This window comes from Acanthopagrus latus, chromosome 3, assembly GCF_904848185.1.
Source record: "Acanthopagrus latus isolate v.2019 chromosome 3, fAcaLat1.1, whole genome shotgun sequence".
In the NCBI taxonomy this organism is placed as follows: domain Eukaryota; kingdom Metazoa; phylum Chordata; class Actinopteri; order Spariformes; family Sparidae; genus Acanthopagrus; species Acanthopagrus latus.
Window position 1 is genome coordinate 22,122,242 of NC_051041.1, and position 19,768 is coordinate 22,142,009.

The window sequence follows — 19,768 nt, forward strand, 5'->3', positions numbered from 1 at the left end:
CAATTTTTCATTTTTGGTGTAGTGTTCCTTTAATCTCATGGGTTAGCCAGACTATAGCGGCGACATTTTGAGGGTTTTTTAGGGAATCTTAGTGTTTTTACTGAAATTTAATCATCATTAATGTTATTATTGAAATTGTTGTTGATTAACTGACTAGTTGACAACTAATTGTTGAAGAGGGTGAAGAAGCTGTACATGTGAGCTTGAGGGAAATTGTAAAAGTGGAGCGGAAGGAGAATGCTAAAACAGAAAAAAGTTTAAATGAATAAAAAATTAATTAATCTGTTAAGAAAATAAAACAAGCTGATAAGATTTTTTTACTTTAGCTGGTTTGAAGATTGGCCAATCAAAGTAAAAAGCTGTTTCTAAACATCAACTGACACTTTAATAAGCGATCACATATTACAACCTGTACAAATCAAGGACAGCTCATCAAGGACAGAAGACTTTCAAACTGCGTATGTATTCACTATATTAGCAGACCTGCACACATTGGTACTGATTATTTTGTCCTCAGAAAATACACAGAAAATGGCCATAAAGACTGCAGACCATCAGCCTGTGTTAACATGGATCAGTTTCAGTTTTCATGGAAACAGAACGGTGACGCGTGACCGAGGACTAGACAAGATCAGCTGACCTTTCCACCTCCTGTCTTCACAGATGGAGTTGACCGAAACCTGGAAAGCTGAAAGCAAACGGATCTTGTTGGAGAGCTGAATTAGTGGATGACTGAGAGAAGATGAAGAAACGCAAACCACAGGAGAAGTGTCTGTTTATAGACACTGGAATACCTGGAATAATAATTATGCACGTGAAAATCAAAAGTTAAATTGATGTTCTTCAAGTCCTCATCTCTTTCAGTTCTTTAGAAGAACGATGCGTTGCTGTTTTCCTGTGAGGGTCGAGAGATTTTTTTGTGGACTGCGAAACGTAATCCCACTCTCCCATCGGCATGTGGCAAGATTATCACTGAGAGTTCATTTTTGGTGGACTTTAACGTGGGACACTTTCGACAAACGCCTGATCTGAATTTTAAAATCATATCCCCACACAAAGTGATTATTCCTTCACTTCAAACTGAACAAAGAAACTGGAGAAATCATTGTCGGATCAGTGTTAGAGTACCCCGAAGGCACCGACGCCTTCAGTTTGGGAAGGTCAGACAGTTCAGGCAGTCGCTCATCAGCAGCAGGGACTGTGAGGAAGGCAAAATCAGACCGGAGCAGTGGACCGTGTCTCTCAGCACACAGACAAATTAACACGGGAACTCATCTCAGAGCAGGAGTGTAGAAGTCACAGAGTGCCGAACAAAAGACCTGAATTTAAATGTCAACCTGTGGAACAACTTTTTATGCAACCTCGAAGAGTCCAAGAAAACTTCAAAGCTGTTGACAGAAATGTAAATGAAAAAGTGCGTCCAATTTAAATTCAGGCTGCCGCACCACAAAACAGGGAAAAAAGATCCAGGGCTGAATATTTGCTGTTTTTCTATACATTCTAACAACGTATCGCATTTTTTGCCATGACCTTTACTCCTCATTTAATCTGCTCAGCATCTTTATCACGGTCCTTAAATACTGAATTACACAGTTGCGCGTGTGTGTGTACACATATTTGACCCGAATCAAACAAACGCCTGTGGCCTTCATAATGACTTTACAGGGCTGCATCACTTTTATTCTCATCTAGGCAAACACATACATTTGATTTTTTTTGCAATAGACAATGCTGCCATCTTATGTTAGAGGTGAGCTACTGCAACCAAAAAATTGGAAATTGTGTGGCAATTTGTCTCATTGTCTCTGATGTTAAAAACGTACATTTTGAATCTTAACCTACTTGATTACACAGGGAAAACAATGAAGGATAAAAGCATAAATCAAAATAAGACATGCTTCCTTGTATATACATTATATTTTGGATTGGAAGATTTGGTGATATATAATACAAACTGCCAAGACTTTGGGAGAGCTTCGCAACTTATCCATATTTAAATGTATATCCTGCAATATTGTCAAATTAAACATCCAAATCACAGATGCTGCGATTTTCTGAAGGCAGTAAAACGTGATTTAACAGCATCATAATGGAGCTCTGTGGTGCTGCAGAGATGCCACGGACCCAAGTGTCTTTACAGTGACATGAGAAAACGATCGCTTTCAGTTATCATACTGCAATATCAGTCAACATGATCACAATGTAAAAACTTTCTGCCACACCGTGCAGCCTCACCTTTCTCATATCTTACAGTTACAGAACTGCTCAGCTGCCTCTGCGTTATCAGACATCATCAGCAGTGACCCTCAGCTTCTCCTCCGTCAGATATGATCTCACAACGTAGGCGCTATTCCCCAGATCAGAACCGAATACAGCAGGAGACACTGTCTCTTTCGCCGAACAATCATGTTAACGAGTCATTTGAGCTAGCGTTAAATTAGTGATTAGAGAGTTAACACATTATTGGTTTAGCATTCATTCAATACATCAGTCCTAAATTGGCAAGGGCTGTGAGGGCAAGACAGTGACCCGTTTCTGATGTGACTCAACTTGTCCAAGGCATCTGAATAAAGTTTCGTCACCTTGTCACCGACTTAACGTTCTGATATCAGACATGAACGATCCAGTGTGTAGGAATCAGGGGCAGAAATGGTATACAACATTCATTGTATTTATTCATGTGAAATCACCTGGAAAAAAACTAAGAATTGTGTTTTTGTACGTTAGAATGAGTCTTGTATAACTACAGAGGGAGCAGGTCCTCTTCCGCACCCCCATGCATCTACAGTAGTGCAGGACGGGCAAACCAATCACTGACTCTCTCTACACGGAGCCTTTTGAGTTTCCATTGAGGCCAACCTCCGTGCCAGATACCACCAAATCCTTCAAACTGGACCTTCAAAAATCACATGAAATAACAAATGAAGACATGTCACGTTCATTGTTTACAGTTTTATTATTGTTATTGTTTTCTCGTCGTCAGATAAAAGCAGATAGAGAGGAGCAGAATAATCAGAAACAGCGTGCAGCTTTGGGGATCCTGTCCAAAGCCGGACGAGAGAACTGTCTGAGGTGAGTATACGTTAACAATACAGGGCAAACCCCCTCTGTCGTAAATGCTACATAACACTGTCCATATCATAAACAGTCACAATAACGGCTGCTGTCAGCTCTCTGACAGTCAGTTAGCCTGTAACACATTCATGACACACAGTTATTCTGAGGTAAGCTAGAGTTGGCTAGTGTTGTACTGAGCAAATAAACATCTATGTACTGTATATCTATAGTGTTGTGACTGTGTCATGTCCTGTTCCTGTGAGCACAGTTCACTCTGTAGCTCATCTCTACCTTGGCATAGCTTTGGCATTAGGAGGTAACATGGTAGCGCCCTGTTGTGGGCCGTTTGAGAACAAGCGTCTTTGTCCATTTCATGAACACGTCGGGAGTAACTCCCCAGGCCTTGGGCCGGTAAATACAGGGGACTAAGTACTGCAGAGTTTAAGTCAGCTAAGTTCATATTTCAAGTTTGACAAATAACAGTTTCTATATAGTGCTAATGTAATCTGAAGGAAAGCACCCATAGACGTGTATATTCTCTGGGTTATGTACATGTCTAATGCAGGTACAGTCTGCAACTCCCATCGTTCCGTTAGAGTGAGATCCACTTTGAAGTGCAGCTTTGCAGTCATACGAACTTACACGAGCTTAAGCTTTAGCTTATTCCAATAGGAGAGAAGGTGCTTGGAGCATGTAGAACGACGCATTCGGGTTTTTGATCACATTGGTTTTAGCGTTCTTTCAAACGTAAAAAAAAAAAAAAATAAAGAAAAAAAAAAGTAAAGACAAAAAATCTGAGTAGACTTGTGTAGCTAGTCTAGCTTCACTGGCTGAGTTGAGGATTGAGACCGAGTACAAAAATGACCAAACAGCAGCATTCAGTATAACAAAGAAGACAGATGACACAGAGATACTATGATATATTGTCCTCGGCTTGTTTCGCTAATATAAAAAGGTATAAATAACACATCTTGTTTTGGTTAAGATGAAGAAAATCTAAATAAAGCAAACAGAGCACATGTTGCGACAACTCTTCACGGTCTTTATCCATCATGTTTTTTGGGATTACCTGAGATTCCAGTCGTCCCTCAGGGCTTTACAGATTGATGATGGATCGACTGTTTGAATCAGCCGACTGATTGAGGTTAGAGTCTTACGAACTAGATGGAGTCAAAGACATTCAGGCGAGCAGAGGGCTTTCGTGTCACCATACGCTAGTTCCATGATGCCGTACTTTATCCCCATACCCAAACACACCTGACCTGCAGGCTCAGCACGCTCATGTCACCACAGTCCATCAGACAAACACTCTGAAAAGGCTAAAAGAAGGCATGTAGCAAAGAAAGAAGAAAAGGCATAGCTTAAAATGGGCGAGGTATCCTTTACATGATTCTCCCTCTAAGGAATTTAGGCTTTTTAATACCATCTTGGAATGCACTATATATTGATATATATATTTATATACTGTATATTGCCGTTAATATAAGCAGGATTACTGTTGATAAATACAGTGGCCTCCTTACCATCAGAGGCACCTCAGCGAGCTTCAGCACCTTTCTCCCTTTGAGTTTTGGGTGCCGTAGGCCCCAAAGGAGGACACATACTCTTTTCCTATTTCATCTGATTTAAACCGAAACACTGCGATCCAAACTCCACCAGCTTTGGTCACTCTTCATCCACAGTCTCCCTTTTTGAATCCTCCTCTTTCTGATCCAGGACCTGAGGGGTGGGGCTCGGCAGGGCTGCCACCTCTGTAGTAGCCAATGAGGAGGGGTCTTGTTGTTCAACAATCCTGAGGGAAGATGTCTCTTCCTGTGGAAAAGTACGGATGTGTCAGCAAAGCATTGTGATTTACACTCTGTATCTACTTGATTAGATACACTTGTCTAGTACAAAGCTTTGTGGCAGCTTGGATTCTTCTGTCTTTATTGTCCCCACTGACAGTTTTTGTTTTCAGACAGCTCAAACTGTTAAAGCATTTCAAAGTGATATTATTGCTGGCCCCACTGTCAAAAACAACTAGATTGCTCTCCATTTTCCTCAGAGCAGCAAATAACAACAGCGAGAACAAAACATGGGTTTATTCACTCATTGAGTTTATAATGGGGACCTAAAAGCAGAGGGAAATGGTGCCAGTCACACATTATTTTCCGGAGAGACAGCAGACAAAACTGCTTGGTGAAAGGGGGGATTCGAGGGAACTAATCGAAACAGTGCTGATGTTATTTGTTACTATACAAACACTCTGATGGAATAAAGTTGTCTTTTTGTCAGTTTAATGTAAAAAAGAGCAGCCCCTGTGATCATTCTGGCTAACCGCATAGGGATCTACATATCCAGGGTGACACAATCATGCTGCATATTCATCTGCTTACGTCAGTTTGTTTACATATGTGAGGCTGACTTTCACTAAAGTCACGCTGTCCTCTCAGGAAACTCAGAGTTAAATGCAAAGGCGGATCATCTCCTTGAAATTATGTAGATGATGGCGCGTCCCTTCATTCTGAATCATCATATCCATCAGGGGTCTAACAGTACAAGTGTTCATCCCGAACTGGGTCGGCACAGACACCGTGGTTCAGTGGACGTAGTCATGCGACGCACAATTCAAAAACTGTCACATGGAGAGAGCATGTTAACGAGTCAAAGTTTAACCACTATGATCAGCGCTCCACTCCAGTAAACAGCACTAATGTGCCTAACAGCTGCTGTCTAACCGCTGCTTAACAGCAAATGCAGAAGACGCAATAACTGCAGACGAAAAAGAAAACACTCTGACTTCCACTCACTGTTTCTAAGCAGCCTCTACATGTGAATGCAGACAGGGACACTACCGAAGCAATTAGCATTTATATCATGTTTACATCTGTTTTTCATCAGCCCTGCACAGAAATATGAACGCTGTGAGAGTGTAAGTTCACCGATTACTGCTCAGTGCACAAACAAGCAAGGCGGAGCAGCTTTTAGTTTCTGTGCTTTTCACCTGTGGAACGAGCTTCATGAACACCTCAGGGCTTCATATACTGTTCACTGTGACTGAACAGTAAGTTTGATACTTAACCTCTTTTTAATCTGTAATTTGTATTTGCTTGATTTAGTGATTTGTCTTTTTGAAAGCAATTTTAAAAAGTCTAAACTGGGTAGAACAAATTGAAACTGCTCTGCCGTCAGCAGAATATAAATTCAAAGAAACCTAACATTTAAGATTTTTTGTTACATCCTTTTCCTTGTGGTGAACCTGTCTCAATATCGTTACCTGAACACATGATGATCTGACATTACAATGTTAGCCGAGACAAAACAACAGATCTCTAGGCAGTAGCAGTTTTGCACAAGTCCCAGAGGTGACGAGATCCAAGTTAGACACATTGGGGCTTTTTCTTGTGCTCGGCACAAGGCGGCGCACAGCCTGTCTTTGATTGTATCAGATTGACGCGGGTGTCATTTTCACAACCAGCGCCCACGTTGTGTAAATAGCAAATGTGCTAAAAATGGGGATTTTTGTTGCCACAGAGCAACAAAAAAGCTGATCTAAAGTCAAAAACGCAGTCTGTTTACTGATATTTAAAGGACGCATTAGGTGGGCCTACACAGGCAGGTTCACACTGTTCACACACTCTGATGAGGGGCTATTTTCAGTTATTGAGCTATTGAACAGTTCCATGGGTGCAATCATGTACTGTAACAAACTCCATGGCACATTTATTCAGCAAAACTGAAAGCTGTAGTTCTAAACTCTCCAAAGGGAATGCGGCAGGAATTTTAAATGATCAATGAAGTTCATCATCTGTTAATGTATCAATTTGTCGTTTGTTAATGTAGAGATACACTTGATGTTTCTGCTGGAGGATCTCTGCAAGTAACGTCATTTATATATTTAGGGCCGTATTTCTCCGCTCTCATCTCAGCCGTAATTGATATGGGTGACTTTTTATGACCCGTGCTGTCTGATCCATGGACTGAGAATTGCACACACACAGAGGGATGCACAGTAGCGCTCCTCCATGGTGAGATATCAGTTTATTTTTCATATGTGGTTAAACAGAGTTGTTGATGAGACAGGTGATTGTGAAATGGCAGGCTGAGGGTCCAGCAGCCGAGGATCACATCCCTATCCCTCAGCAAAGATGAGTGCCACAATATGCGTCAGGTCCTGGAGCTCCTGGCTCTTAAAGGGAATGGGACACAACACTCGGATTGGTCTGATTTATGTTCCACCCAAAACACATACATGACTATGAGTCTTAGTAACATCTCTTTGCGCTGTTTGCAACACTTTGTGCACAGATTTTCGGCCACTTTCCTAGCAAAATGGACCTGGACTTGCCCTAAGCGAACTAGCCCTCTGTGCTTTAGACCGTCTAAATATGACCCATAGAGTCACAATGGTCATGTTTATATGCAAGGCTGACATACACCACATTTTTTCTTTAGGGTTAGTGAATTGACTTTAGAGTGTCAGCTTCCTCCTTTTCTGCGATCAGCCAAAACATGGCCCATGTTTCTGCTGCTGCCACGCAGACTTCCTGCTATTTCTCACTTTGTTCTCAGTGTAGCAAAGTGGCTGTTATGATGACAACACTGGCACCCACTTTTCAGCTGACTGTCAACAGCGACAAACTGAAGAAGTGTCATGGCCGCTATTAGACTTTCTGTCAAGGCAAAAACTCCCACCTATCAAACACGGGGTAAATGATGTCATTTATTATGGATGCATTCTGTTCATGTGCACCAGTGCCAGCACCAGGTATTGATTGGCATGGCTCATTAGCGCAGCTAAACAGACGCGAACCTGTACTTTTCTTGCAACGACAAGTTGCATTTCTGTTGTGACATAGATCTATGGAACATTTATCAAACAGCTTTTTTTTAGCAGTGTTTATGGTATGTGTTTCCCTTGGAACCACTCTAAAGCCCAGACAGTGAAGGACATTGTTTGTTTCTGATACATTACAGCCATCTGAACATTTGCAACTTCGCTACAATTACCACAGCCAACAGGTCCTACTACTAGTTTTCAGTTTTCTGTTGCTTCTCAAGCAGCTGGTTACTTACTTGCTCTGAGAAGCGATGATTCACCTGATCAGCAAACTCTTGCATCTCTCCCTCCTCACCGTTAGAGTGGCAGCTGGGACTTGGCACCTCAATTCCATGGCTTTCCAAAATGGCAGCTTCTAGTTGTGTTAGACAGGGACGAGAAGGAAACACAGGAAATATAAAAATGTACACTTTATATAAATGAAGACAAACATGTGATTCTACATGTTGTTACTCTCTAGAGTAATTCAAGTTTCTCCACTTTTTGGCGGCTTTATTTATAGTTCCGTTATGGTGAAGACATCTGCTACCTGAATGAACTCTTTTTAAAGCCTATGGTGTGTCACCAAGCTCAAAACAAACTCATGAAAATGTGATGATTTGCAGATACATCGACAGAAACAACTTATAAGGTCCTCACCAATGTTTGCTCTTCTCTTCATCTCCTTCCGACGGTTGGCAAACCAGTTGTACACCTTCAAAGCCGTCACACGCTCAAACTCAGACAGTTTACAGCCTGGGTGAGGACACGCATAGCATGTTATTTATAGTAGGCATTTTGAAATATACTGTATATACTTTGATATTTTGAAATCCTCTCAACCACTTCATAATTGTTCGGACTGCACATTTCGAATATCACAATATCTTTAACCAAGTGGGCCCAACAACATATCATATATACTGCCCAGCCCTCCAAAACAAGTCAAGATCCTCAACTATCCCGTCGTGGAGGTAATCAAACTCACTTTAAATTCCTAGTCCTAAATTATGAACAAGACGTGATACAAACTGATACAAGTACATCTTGAGATTTGATTTATCCATGCAAGAGTGAATCTACACTTTATACCTATTAAAAGAAAATTATTTGCATAAGTATAATTTTCAGTGACACTAAAGCTCTAAAAAGGTACAGTATATGCACAATTTGTTTCATCAAGGCTTCACTCTGCCTGACAAGAAAGTTAGTGTTTACATTTTCAAAATCAATGCAAAGTGTTAACATTTTATGTTAATCCATCTGCACTGACCACAAAATGTAGTGCATGTTTACTTTACACACCATTACAACACTGTTACTTAGACTTTTATTTCTGACAGAGAAACACATTTAAATGTCTACTATATCTGATTCATTGTGCATTATGTTGAATAGGAGGTGGATACAACTTGATTTTGTAATATAACATTCATATCAAGGCTGCAATTAATTAACCTGATTATAAATGAATCAATCATTTACTCTCTGTGAAATCAAGCTTCTATAATGACATGATGCAAAGAAAAGCAGAAAACATTTACATTATACAAGCTACAAGCAACACATCTGTGGACTAGAATGACTTAATATTGAAATACCCATCAACTAATTACATGTCAATTGTTCTTTAAAGAACAAATTCAAATCAAGTGTACAGAATTATTTTTTCACCACAAGGGCTGACAGACTTGTACATCAGTTACATTACCAGGTCTGACACAGTTAGAAAAGCCTCTTGGTACCTGGTTTCTGGATGACAGAGTTGCAGGCGTTGGCGATCTCCTCTCTCTTCGCTTCGTCTGGGTACTGGTTCTCCATGAAGAAGCTGCAAGAGATGAACATCCTCTGTATTGGAAACAGCTCAATCACACTGTACCACAGGTTAAACATTTATTAGGAGATGGCACCAGCCTGAGCACTGAGTAGATGCTTATTTTACACCTCATCAACCTCAAGCCTTTGTATTGAAAAAGTAGGGACATTATCTAAACAGAGACGGAGCATTAGGAGAGGTCCTCCGTATAAAAGGAGCAATGAATGGACGTGTTATGGGATTAATTTCTGTGAAATACTGTAAGTTTAAATCTCTTCCTTTGCCTAGAAATACAAATACATTGAAATATATATTATCCAGGTAAAGATCAAAGTAACCATTTGTTCCTCTCTCTTCTCCAGAATGTGTCTTATTCATCATCATCATTATCACCCCCAAGGCTGAAAAGGAATCATTATCTCACATTACAAAACACACAGGGATCAATTTTCCTCCAGGCCTCTCTTCTTCTCACCCTCTGAGTTGCCCTATCCTGTCCACTCCGTCTCACACACATACACACACTGCACATCATCTTCACCTCTACTGTATCGTCCTTGGGTCTAAACTAGCTCATAAGGATCAGCACTGCAGTAGAATTGCGTAATCCGGGGGCACTGCTGGTGAGTGCTGTCTGAGGGCCCGTGTGCTCTTATTACTGAGAGTGCCCAGACTGCACACTATACTTACAGCAACCATGTAATAGAGAAATCAATTGCACACAGTGGGTACGACTGTGGAGGAATGCCTACTCCTCTTTCTCTGCAGCCTTATGACTTACTGAGATGAATGTCTGGGACGAATATGTTACAGAAAGGCAGAGACATGATACAGCATAATAAAGTGAATAGTGCTGCTCTGTGCAACAGTAATAAAAGACATTTGATCCTGGGCAGGTTATCAATATTAACAATTACCTCAGGCACTGCTGCATTCCTATCATATGTGAATATTATTCCGTGACCAGATAGCTGAACCTGTGCTGACGTGTTCAAACTCATCTGCAGACATCAAACACTGAAGTGTCTTCGGTTGCTCTTCATCAGTTTTGTAAAGTTCAAATCAAAACTCAAACTCAGTGTAAACCAGGTGTGTTTGTCTCTTACAACAAACCAAATACTGAAATGTAAACCAACAAAACCATATCTTGTCATGGCAGTTTGATCACAAACTGAAAACTGTTCATTTTAGAGCTCAAACAAACGAGCTGATCATCAGAAAATGCAATGTTTTTAATTAACAATCAATCATCCAAGTATTTTTCCAAAGAAAAAGGTAAAAACATTCACTTGTTCACATGAATGCTTTGGAAAGAATTGCTGCTTTTCCTTATCTTGTGTGATTGTGAGCTGAAGATCTATGGTTCCAGACTGTGTGAAACAGTGTCTGAGAAGCTTATGATTTATAAGGATATTTTGACATTTATAGACCAAAAGATGAATCGATTGAGAACCTAAGCATCACTTGTAGCCGTAGCTCATTTAAATATACTTGAGGTTTTTCAGGTGTAACGATGTTAGAACGACAGAAATAGAGTTTTTCTTGTTTGTTTAGCTAATTATCAAACTGCACAAAAAAAAAACTAAAAAAACTAATACCCATTAACATCCTGCTTTTGTCCAGTAGGAAGAGGCGCAATCCATATTCATGGCAAGGTCTGGTGTTTTATCGGTTCCAGCTCTGGTTGGCTCTGGGGATGTAATGCCTGACTGGACATACTAAGTTTTGCCCTTTTTCTGGCTGTTCAAGAAGCACTCGAATACTGTTCATTCTGGGTTGAATTTGAAAGGGAGACTGATGGAAAAATTAGACCCGAAAAAGGAACCGAAATAACATTTTCTATTGTGTCAAACCACACAAGAACCACACAAGAAATAAATAATAACACAAGGAATTCAACCACTGGCAATGAGGAGTCAATCATCTCTTTTTGCAGGTTTACCAGCATTTAAAAAACCTACGTGCAAATCAATTTTGGTTTAAAAGTGGTGTATGTAGCACTGAGACTTGTTCACCTCTCCATGATTGATTGGCACTCCTTCCTCCAGGTGAACCTGCTTCCCCTACGCAGCCTCAGAGGCCCGCCCACCAGCCCAGTTCTGTCGCCAGTCATGATCCCTGTCCTCCAATCGGGTTCCTCCTTCACCAGAGAGCGCATGGATAAGGTGGCCCCTGAAGAAGACAGCACATGCAACAATGTAATAATTAAGTGCTTATGTAAACTGTTACTTCTTTACATTCTGTATATAATGTTAGTTTATGTTTTAAACTAAAAATTTTAAAACATTTTCTAATATCTTATATTGACATTTGCCCATTATGAGACGGTGAACATTCTGTTTTAGCTGCAGCGGTGACAGTGACCCCTAATTTCCACTGGTTACGTGTCTGCCACGCCAGCGGAGCTGATAAGTTTAGTCTATATGTTAATTTCTACCAGGTCCGCTGCGCTGTGTATCTGCTCCGTCCCAGCTCCGGCAGTCTGGAGTCCTCCTGAGCAGATACGCAGGACTTCTATATCTGGTGGATGCCGGTGCACGACGCAGCAATTCAGCTGAATTTAGCACCAAGCTGACAGGAATTCAAGCACCGAAACCACAATATAACATCCGGTTACTTTTCAAAATAAAACTCTTCATGTTGACACCAGCACACAAGTCTCAAAAAAGAGACAAACACAAGCTCTTCTGCCAATTCTTCGATCAGTAACACTTCCTGTTGTTGTTTTTATAACACAGACCTATAACTTTGGTCGCCAGTGATCATGTGATTATCGCGAGAACTCCTCAGCCTCGCAACGCCAGCTGTCTACCGTACTGCGCCATGGCGGACACAAAACACAACCGGTGGGGGTTGCCGGCTGGCAGAGCAAAACCGGATTGGAGCCATAATGCAGAGGACACTTATCCGGTGGAAATTCGGGGTGATGCTGCAGGTCTGATGGTGCTGACTGAAACTCGACGACCAAGAGAACATATTAAAAACATTTGTAAAATGAGAGGCCTTTTATACCTTCTATGGTATTCAGAGGGCTCGTCTTGAGGTACAGTTACCCTGTTGTTTACCACAACTCTGACATTATAATCTAACTAAGCTACATTTGACTGGAGCTGGTGCAACAGCCAGCTGATACAATGGCAGAGACAAGAGGATTTCAGTAGTATGGAACGGAGATAAAATCCTCTAGTTGTCCTGAGTATCTCTGCCCTTTCAGACTGACGAAACACATCCCCAGCTAACAGAGTAGCTACAGGGTAAAGGGCATGCAGGTCAGCCGATGAACAGGTGCCTCCTGTGGCATGCTGTTGAGGCCGGGGGTGGGCAGGGAGAGCGCGGTTACCTGGCTGGGCCTGGGCGGCTGCAGCAGCAGCAGTGTACCACGGCAGCAAGTGCATCAGCAGCTCTCTCTGCCTGCTCCACACTGGGTTGGGGTTGAGGTTGGTGTTGGGGTTGGGGAGGCTGCCACTTGCCCCTGATACCGTCCCGTCTCTGTCCCCTCCCCTGGCCCTGGGCATGGGACTCACGCTGTGCTGGCTTTCACTCCACCTCAGCCCTTCATTCGGGACAAAACCAACGGTCAGGCAGGCCAGGGATCAGATTATAGACACCAGGTTTGACTTATGTATTTAGGAGTTAACTGCCACACTCCTGTAGACCTGCCTGGCAGTTTCCAATCAGAATTATGTATTTGAGTCTACTGGCCAAATTGAAATTGAATTTGAGTGACAAGACTGATACTTCTTAGATTCGTGAGCAGGTCAATAGGAGCTTTCATTTGAAGCAAAGCATCATGGCCACTGAGAGAATTAGTTCTTGTTAGTATGACTCTTAAATAATCGGTTTGTTAGCCATGTCGGAATGAAAACCAGCACCAGAGTACCTCCAGCATCAGGGCTGAGAACTACAGAGGAGCAAGGCAAAGCTTGGAAGGGTGGGAAAAGAAATTAAGGGTTAAGATGAAGGGAGGCAGCAGGGTCAGCAGATGGTCCATCGGCGGCTTTGTTTTGTAAAAAATTTACTTGTGATTTATCATGAATGCATGCCCTCTCTGAAAAAAAACCCATACCAAATACTTTGAAGTATCTGTATCCGAGGACACGAAGAGGTCAGCACCAACCTGAGCTGTTACTCTAGCCTGTACAGAAGAACCGCATTCACCCACTAAAGTTTCATTCCCAAACCAGAAGCCTTAATAATATTGATTACCATCTCCTGTGACAGGACTACCTTTATCATTTGTCTTTCCTCTGAAATTATAGATTTGTCTTGTGTCCTTCGTTGACCTCGCAGCCCTCGAGGACCAGGATGGAGTTAGCATTAAGGGTTAGAGGTGTGTGGGTGTACCATGCAGGAGGATGGGTAAAGACAGATGGAGGGGGGAGGTTAGCAAGCAGTGGTTCATATTAAGAAAGATAAGAAACATTCTCATACTTTATCTAATCTATAATCTATTTCCTTTAACCTGGCATTCTACCCAGAGGCACTGATCTGGAAATGTACGTAATTCTTCATGTACTCGACATTGTTCACCCCTGTAATGTTCTATAGTCCCAGTCCTACAGTGTTATAGTCAAACTGTACCTGACACATTGTACTTATGTTTCCTGTCCAACCCCACAACCCTGACCCTGCCCCGTGTCTCACCTGGGTTGTTCCTCTCCAGCAGGTACCAGCGGTAGAAAGCTCTGCGTTTGGAGTCGCTCATCTCAAGGCCCTGCTGCAGCAGCCACTGGGAGATGTAGCTCTGGCTGATGCCTGTGTGCCGGAGGCAAGCCATGTTACCTTAACACTTTTAAGACATTGATTTATTTCACGGTGCACTGGTAGCATCTGTACTACTGAGACGGGCTGGGAGCCAGCCCTGAAATACTCCTGTTAAGCTAATGAAGCCATTCCAACATTGATACTTTAATTAAGGGCATGTGCAATTCTCTTTCAGGAGGGGTGGGGCGGGGGTTTGCTGGTGTGAACACGCTGCTACCTGTGAAGTTCAGCATTTATTACTCATAAGTGGAGCACTGGCTGTGGAGGCCACAAGCAGTTCTCTACCTGATTATAAGTATCTTGCATTATCAGCACCAACCTTCCTGGTGATCTAACAGGATCATGTATATATTCAAAGCACTGTAACCTTCCCAAAAAAATCTGAAAAAGAGTGAAAAATGTTGATCATTGTTTTCCCGAACACAAAATGACTTAGGAATGATGATTTTAAATAATTTGTTGAATCCAAAACGAGATTTCCAGAGACAGAAAAACAGAGAGATGCAGCCAATTCTCACTTTCGAGAAGCTGGGAGCAGCAAATGTTTGGATGGAAAGGCACTTTTTGTGTGAAGATGACTTTAACTACTTATCATTGATCAAGACTGATGGGGTATGATTCTGCAACACTTTACAAATGACAAACACTGATTCTTGCCCATACGTCGTTTGGGCCCATTTTGAATTTAATAACTGATTAATTAGCATTACAAGCTGGAGGTGTAATATTAAACGAACACTTGGATTGCTGTTGGCAAGAGTAGAATGCACTCCAGAGTGATAGTGTTAGAGAGGAGGGACGTAAACTCAGCCAGTATTGGTCCTCAGTAAGGTACACTTTAATTTCAACCTTTTCATTAGTATGGAAGACTATAGCATATTCCCAATTATAACAATCCCCAGTTAAACCAGAAAACAATTCTCAAAGATTACCCTCTCTTCATATCAGTTAACATTAGTGCCCCACTACTGATATCTGACATGTGTCCTTGTAGTTGTTAATAAGCTGTAACATGAGGCAAAGCAGTAGAGTACCTGTAACTTGGCCTACGATTGCCTGAGAGATCCTGCGATTGTTGAGGAAGGTTTTGATTTCCTCTTTCACCAGGTTGCTGTCTCTCCTGTAAAAGCAACGAAAAAGCCATTGTGGCATTAGAACTATTACACGGTGGTTAAAACAGCAGCCTTTGCTCTGACTAACCTTATTCACTGGTGCTTCTCTTTTCTCAGCCGTCCCAAAACACCTGACCTGAATTAACTCCACTAAAATTCTGGAGAATAAGCCTGGCCCTCTGGGGACAGTAGCTGTCATTATCTGATGTTATAATAGTCTCTCTTTGTCTCTACCATTCTTTTGGTCTTGCTTTCCAACTTGTCCTCGCTCAGCTCTCTGATAACACTAAGCTCCACCGTCCTCCCTCCTCCATGCTCACCTCATGTACTCATCCACCTTCTCCTCCAGGTCCCACTCCTCCTCTCCCATCATGTCGTAGCTGAATGACCGCTGAACCGCCACGCTGGGAGGGTAGAGGGGTGGGGGCGAGGCCTCGTAGCTGTTGCTGGGGGATAGAGCGGCGCCGTCCAGGCCGGAGGTCTGCGTGGTGGCAGAGGCTAGGGAGAGCGAGGAGGCGGAGGAGGATGAAGACGAGGACGGCGCTGGAGCGGCCGCGGTGGGGGCGTTGTTGGATGGGGCGGGTTGAGAGTCACAGTGCTGCGGGCGGTGGTCTGGGTCGAGCCTCTCCAGGGACTCCAGAGCGTGGATGATCTGAGGTTTGGTCATGCCGGAGAGGCGCAGGCGCTGCAGGAGGTCGATCTGTTCGATGGTGTAGCGTGGCTCCACCTCACAGCACTCCATCCTGGCATCTGCAGGCATCAAAGTGATTTCGAGACTGGCGTTTTAAGTGAAATACAAGACCAACTTTGTATGTGAATAGGAACCAACTGTGAATAGGAACCAACTGTGAATAGGAACCAACTGTGGCCCTATTAATACACCAAAGGTCTGCATGCTTCGGTTGATTTCTCACCAGATAAACAGATATACTGCTATATTTATCTCTACCCAGCACCTTTGATTTATTATCCGTAAATTTAGATAACGTGGCGCAAACTTCTTCAGAACCTCCAACAAACTGATAAATGATGAGAGGATTATTAATAGATGAAAACCCAAATAAAAAAAGATAAGCAAAGCTGAATTCAAACAGTACACTTCCTTTGATGGGGTTTATTTATCCTGAATACAACTTTGAAGACTTTGAATGCAAATCTGACTAAATAATTTCAGTCTTATATGGCCAAATAACTTTGAATAAATACAGCTCTGGTTTATGAAGCTGGGAAACAACAACAACAAAAAAAAAAACCCTGCCTGCATTCTCCTCTGAAGAACCCTTGGGTCATTCAACATTTTGGCACCCTTTCAAACACTTGGCACAGACACTTGGGGCTAACCTTGCTCCATTTTGTCCAGGGTGGAACTAAAGTAAGATCACCCTGGCATACATAACCTAACATCAGGTCAACTCAGCCTAGTCACATCCACCTGAGTCACATGACCTTGTTTACTGGAAACAGGTAAACATCTGGGGCAACAGAACTTATTACAGTTTATAAATCTGATAAATCCAATCCAATCTCAGAATGATTTTACGCATCAGTACTTCCACCAAAATAATCAGCGGTGCGCTACAGTAGCATTAAAAAGTTGATCTTGTTAGATGGGATGTGTGCCGAATAACTCGATACATTTCAGGATGCATGAAGTGTAATCCTCTCACACATGTTCCTCTGTTGACAACCAGGACAAAGTTAACTTGTCAAATTTTATAACAAAGAATTCGGCTTTAAATGTTGCGTGTTTACAGGACAGAGTGGCTCCTATCAGCGCTACAGTAACGTTACTTAAACTCTGACAAATACACCACACTGGTAATTCGGGGTTGTTTCTGTGCTAAACTAAAAAAAAAAAAGAAGAAGAAGAAGAAGAAAACTAAGCAGCAGGCTGGATTTTACTTCGACCAGAAGTTGTCCCGTCACTGAGGTTATCTTACCTGGCGGAGGGGGTGACACAGACAGGCGCCCCGGGAGTGGTTCAGTGCGAGGGGTCGCAGCGGGGACACACCACTGTCGCATGGCTCAGAGGAGTTCAGCTCGGCTGGACCTCTACAGAGTCAGACAGGAGACTTGCTGCAGTGTGTTGCGGTTAAGCTGCCCCTATTAGCATGCTGGCAAACCTACAACGGCGGATGACTCGCTAGCAGGCTATGTTGGCTAAGCTAACGACACCGTCAACTCTGGTTGGCTGGTTCCCCTGAGCACCAGCCTCCCATCGATAGCTGCCCGCTGCCTTGTTGTGTGAAGCCAGACGGAACGGGTCACACACACAGCGGAAGCACTGCACAGTGACCTTCAAAATAAAGCCATTTTCCTAGAGAAACTTTTCGACCCTATAATATTACATTGATAATAATAATAATAATAATAATAATAATAATAATAATAATAATAATAATAATAATAACAATAATAGTAGTAGTTGTACTGACAAGACAATATAAAATGGCTCTCATGACCAAGTTTCTGAAATTCCCATAAAAAAAGATACACATATTTATCCAGTTGTGTTTGGCTGGAATAAAAAAAAAAAAAAAACAGTCACATTTTGAATCTATTTCTTTTTCTGCAATTCTTAAAAGCATTTTACTTAACATCTGTGGGCTTGCAGCTAGATTAAGCCACCACACTGCACCCAAATGTAGGGTTAAACTGAACTGAAATGTATTCTCATAACATACTTTATTGCTGTATGTCTCAATTCTGTGTTAGTAACTTTCAAGTTCACGGTTTCCACTTTACTGCAGGCATTGTCAGATCTAACATAAACTATTTGTACCTACTCAAAATTAGTTTGAGATGTTGTGATATGGGTGCATATATGCATGTACATGGATATGCAAGTCAAATGAAATGTGTAGCATTATTATTATTATTATTATTTTGGGAGGCGGGAATAAGAAGCCGCAAATCTTTACAAAACACAAAAGAAAAATTCAGAAATGTCACAGGATAAATATCCCAATATCCCTAACGAATTTTCAGTAGTGTAAATCATCTACAAGACACCATATCTTTTTATTTTTACAAAACCACTGTAGCCTTAGATTTTTGTAAAAGCTATCAATGTACACAAATAGCGCTTTTATTTTGATGGATACAGGAAGTACTATTATTCAGTCTAGCCAGCTAGACACTACAGTCTGTCTCGTCTGGGCTAACAACTTATCCAAAACTTGCACCTTGTGTGTTACGTTGCCAGCGTTTCAGATGTGGTGTTATTTACGGAACATTAATGGTTAAACGTGACCGCAAACAGACATCATGTGTCAGGTCGAGTGTCCGACTGCGACGCGGCCAGTTGCTAACGGCTTTAGCTCGCTAGCTAGCTAAGTTAGCCGACAGCTAGCTAGCGCAGGATTGTCCCACCGCGGAGCACCTCTCTTACCTCCCGTTGCTGTGGAGAGATAGCAGCAGCCGGCTGGGCGGAGAGGGAAGATAGTGGAAACTGTAGACAAAGTGGCGCTCCACCAAACCCCAGTAAAGAAAGTAATTCCTCGGTCCGAGCTGATGGTGAATTACTGAGCCGAGTGTGAACGGTGCGGGGTCATATTGTCTTTCAGCTATGCAGTGGGGAAATAGTTTATGCAAATGTGAGGAGTCTGTCTCAATTTATGACCCCTCACCCGACACCACTGTCAAGCTAGCAACAATTATAATCATGATTTCCGGTTATACTGTACCCACTAAAAGGCCACAGCTCAATTTAAACATCACGTAATGCCAAAATTAAAGTAATGGGTATGTTTTATCTAAATAAAATTAAAATATCAAGAACTGTCATGCATGCAATACATAGACAATACTTAATGGGGCAATAACAATTATCTATTTCCAGCAGCTAAATAATTTATTCTCTTATTTTGGTTGACTAATGCAAAATGTGCCACTGAATCTGTCTGCCTTGACACAGCACCACCCAACACATAAGTGTTTGTCTGCAGAATGGGCTGCCTCCCTCAATTGCAAGAATTTAGTGAAAGGAATTTAAACAGCAATTATGACGATAATAATTTTAATAGAAGAAAATGTTCTGTGATGGACTCCCCAGCAAATACTTCTGATCTAGCCGTCTGCTTTTGGACCCCACATTTCGATATAGCCTTTTTGCTGTATAAACACACTGGTGAGAATTTCAGCAAATGAGATTCTAAGGAATCGCTCTGGCAATTTTCCTGATTTCTGCTAAAATTCAGTGAACATGTCTTGTAATGGATA

General features: G+C 42.0%; 1 protein-coding gene across 6 annotated transcripts; it reads right to left on the reverse strand.

The window, feature by feature from the left end:
* Positions 1–2,937: 2,937 nt before the first annotated feature.
* zgc:91944 (uncharacterized protein LOC436941 homolog) lies at positions 2,938–19,200 on the reverse strand. Of its 6 annotated transcripts, XR_005074275.1 has the most exons (12): positions 18,939–19,196; positions 17,488–17,599; positions 15,868–16,297; positions 15,470–15,555; positions 14,316–14,426; positions 13,012–13,224; positions 11,687–11,843; positions 9,601–9,683; positions 8,516–8,611; positions 8,113–8,231; positions 4,581–4,869; positions 2,938–4,376 (listed from the first exon to the last, which is right to left on the reverse strand). XR_005074275.1 is itself a non-coding variant. In XM_037093170.1 (11 exons), the coding sequence occupies exons 2-11, from the start codon at positions 17,567–17,569 to the stop codon at positions 4,723–4,725; spliced, it is 1,521 nt and encodes a 506-aa protein (XP_036949065.1). In that variant the 5' UTR covers positions 17,570–17,599; positions 18,939–19,200; the 3' UTR covers positions 2,938–4,722. The 6 variants fall into 6 exon arrangements, 5 of the variants coding, with proteins under 5 accessions (XP_036949065.1, XP_036949063.1, XP_036949067.1 ...); XM_037093170.1 differs by having other exon boundaries at positions 2,938–4,869; positions 8,113–8,228; positions 18,939–19,200; XM_037093168.1 differs by having other exon boundaries at positions 2,938–4,869.
* Between the last annotated feature and the right edge of the window lie 568 nt (positions 19,201–19,768).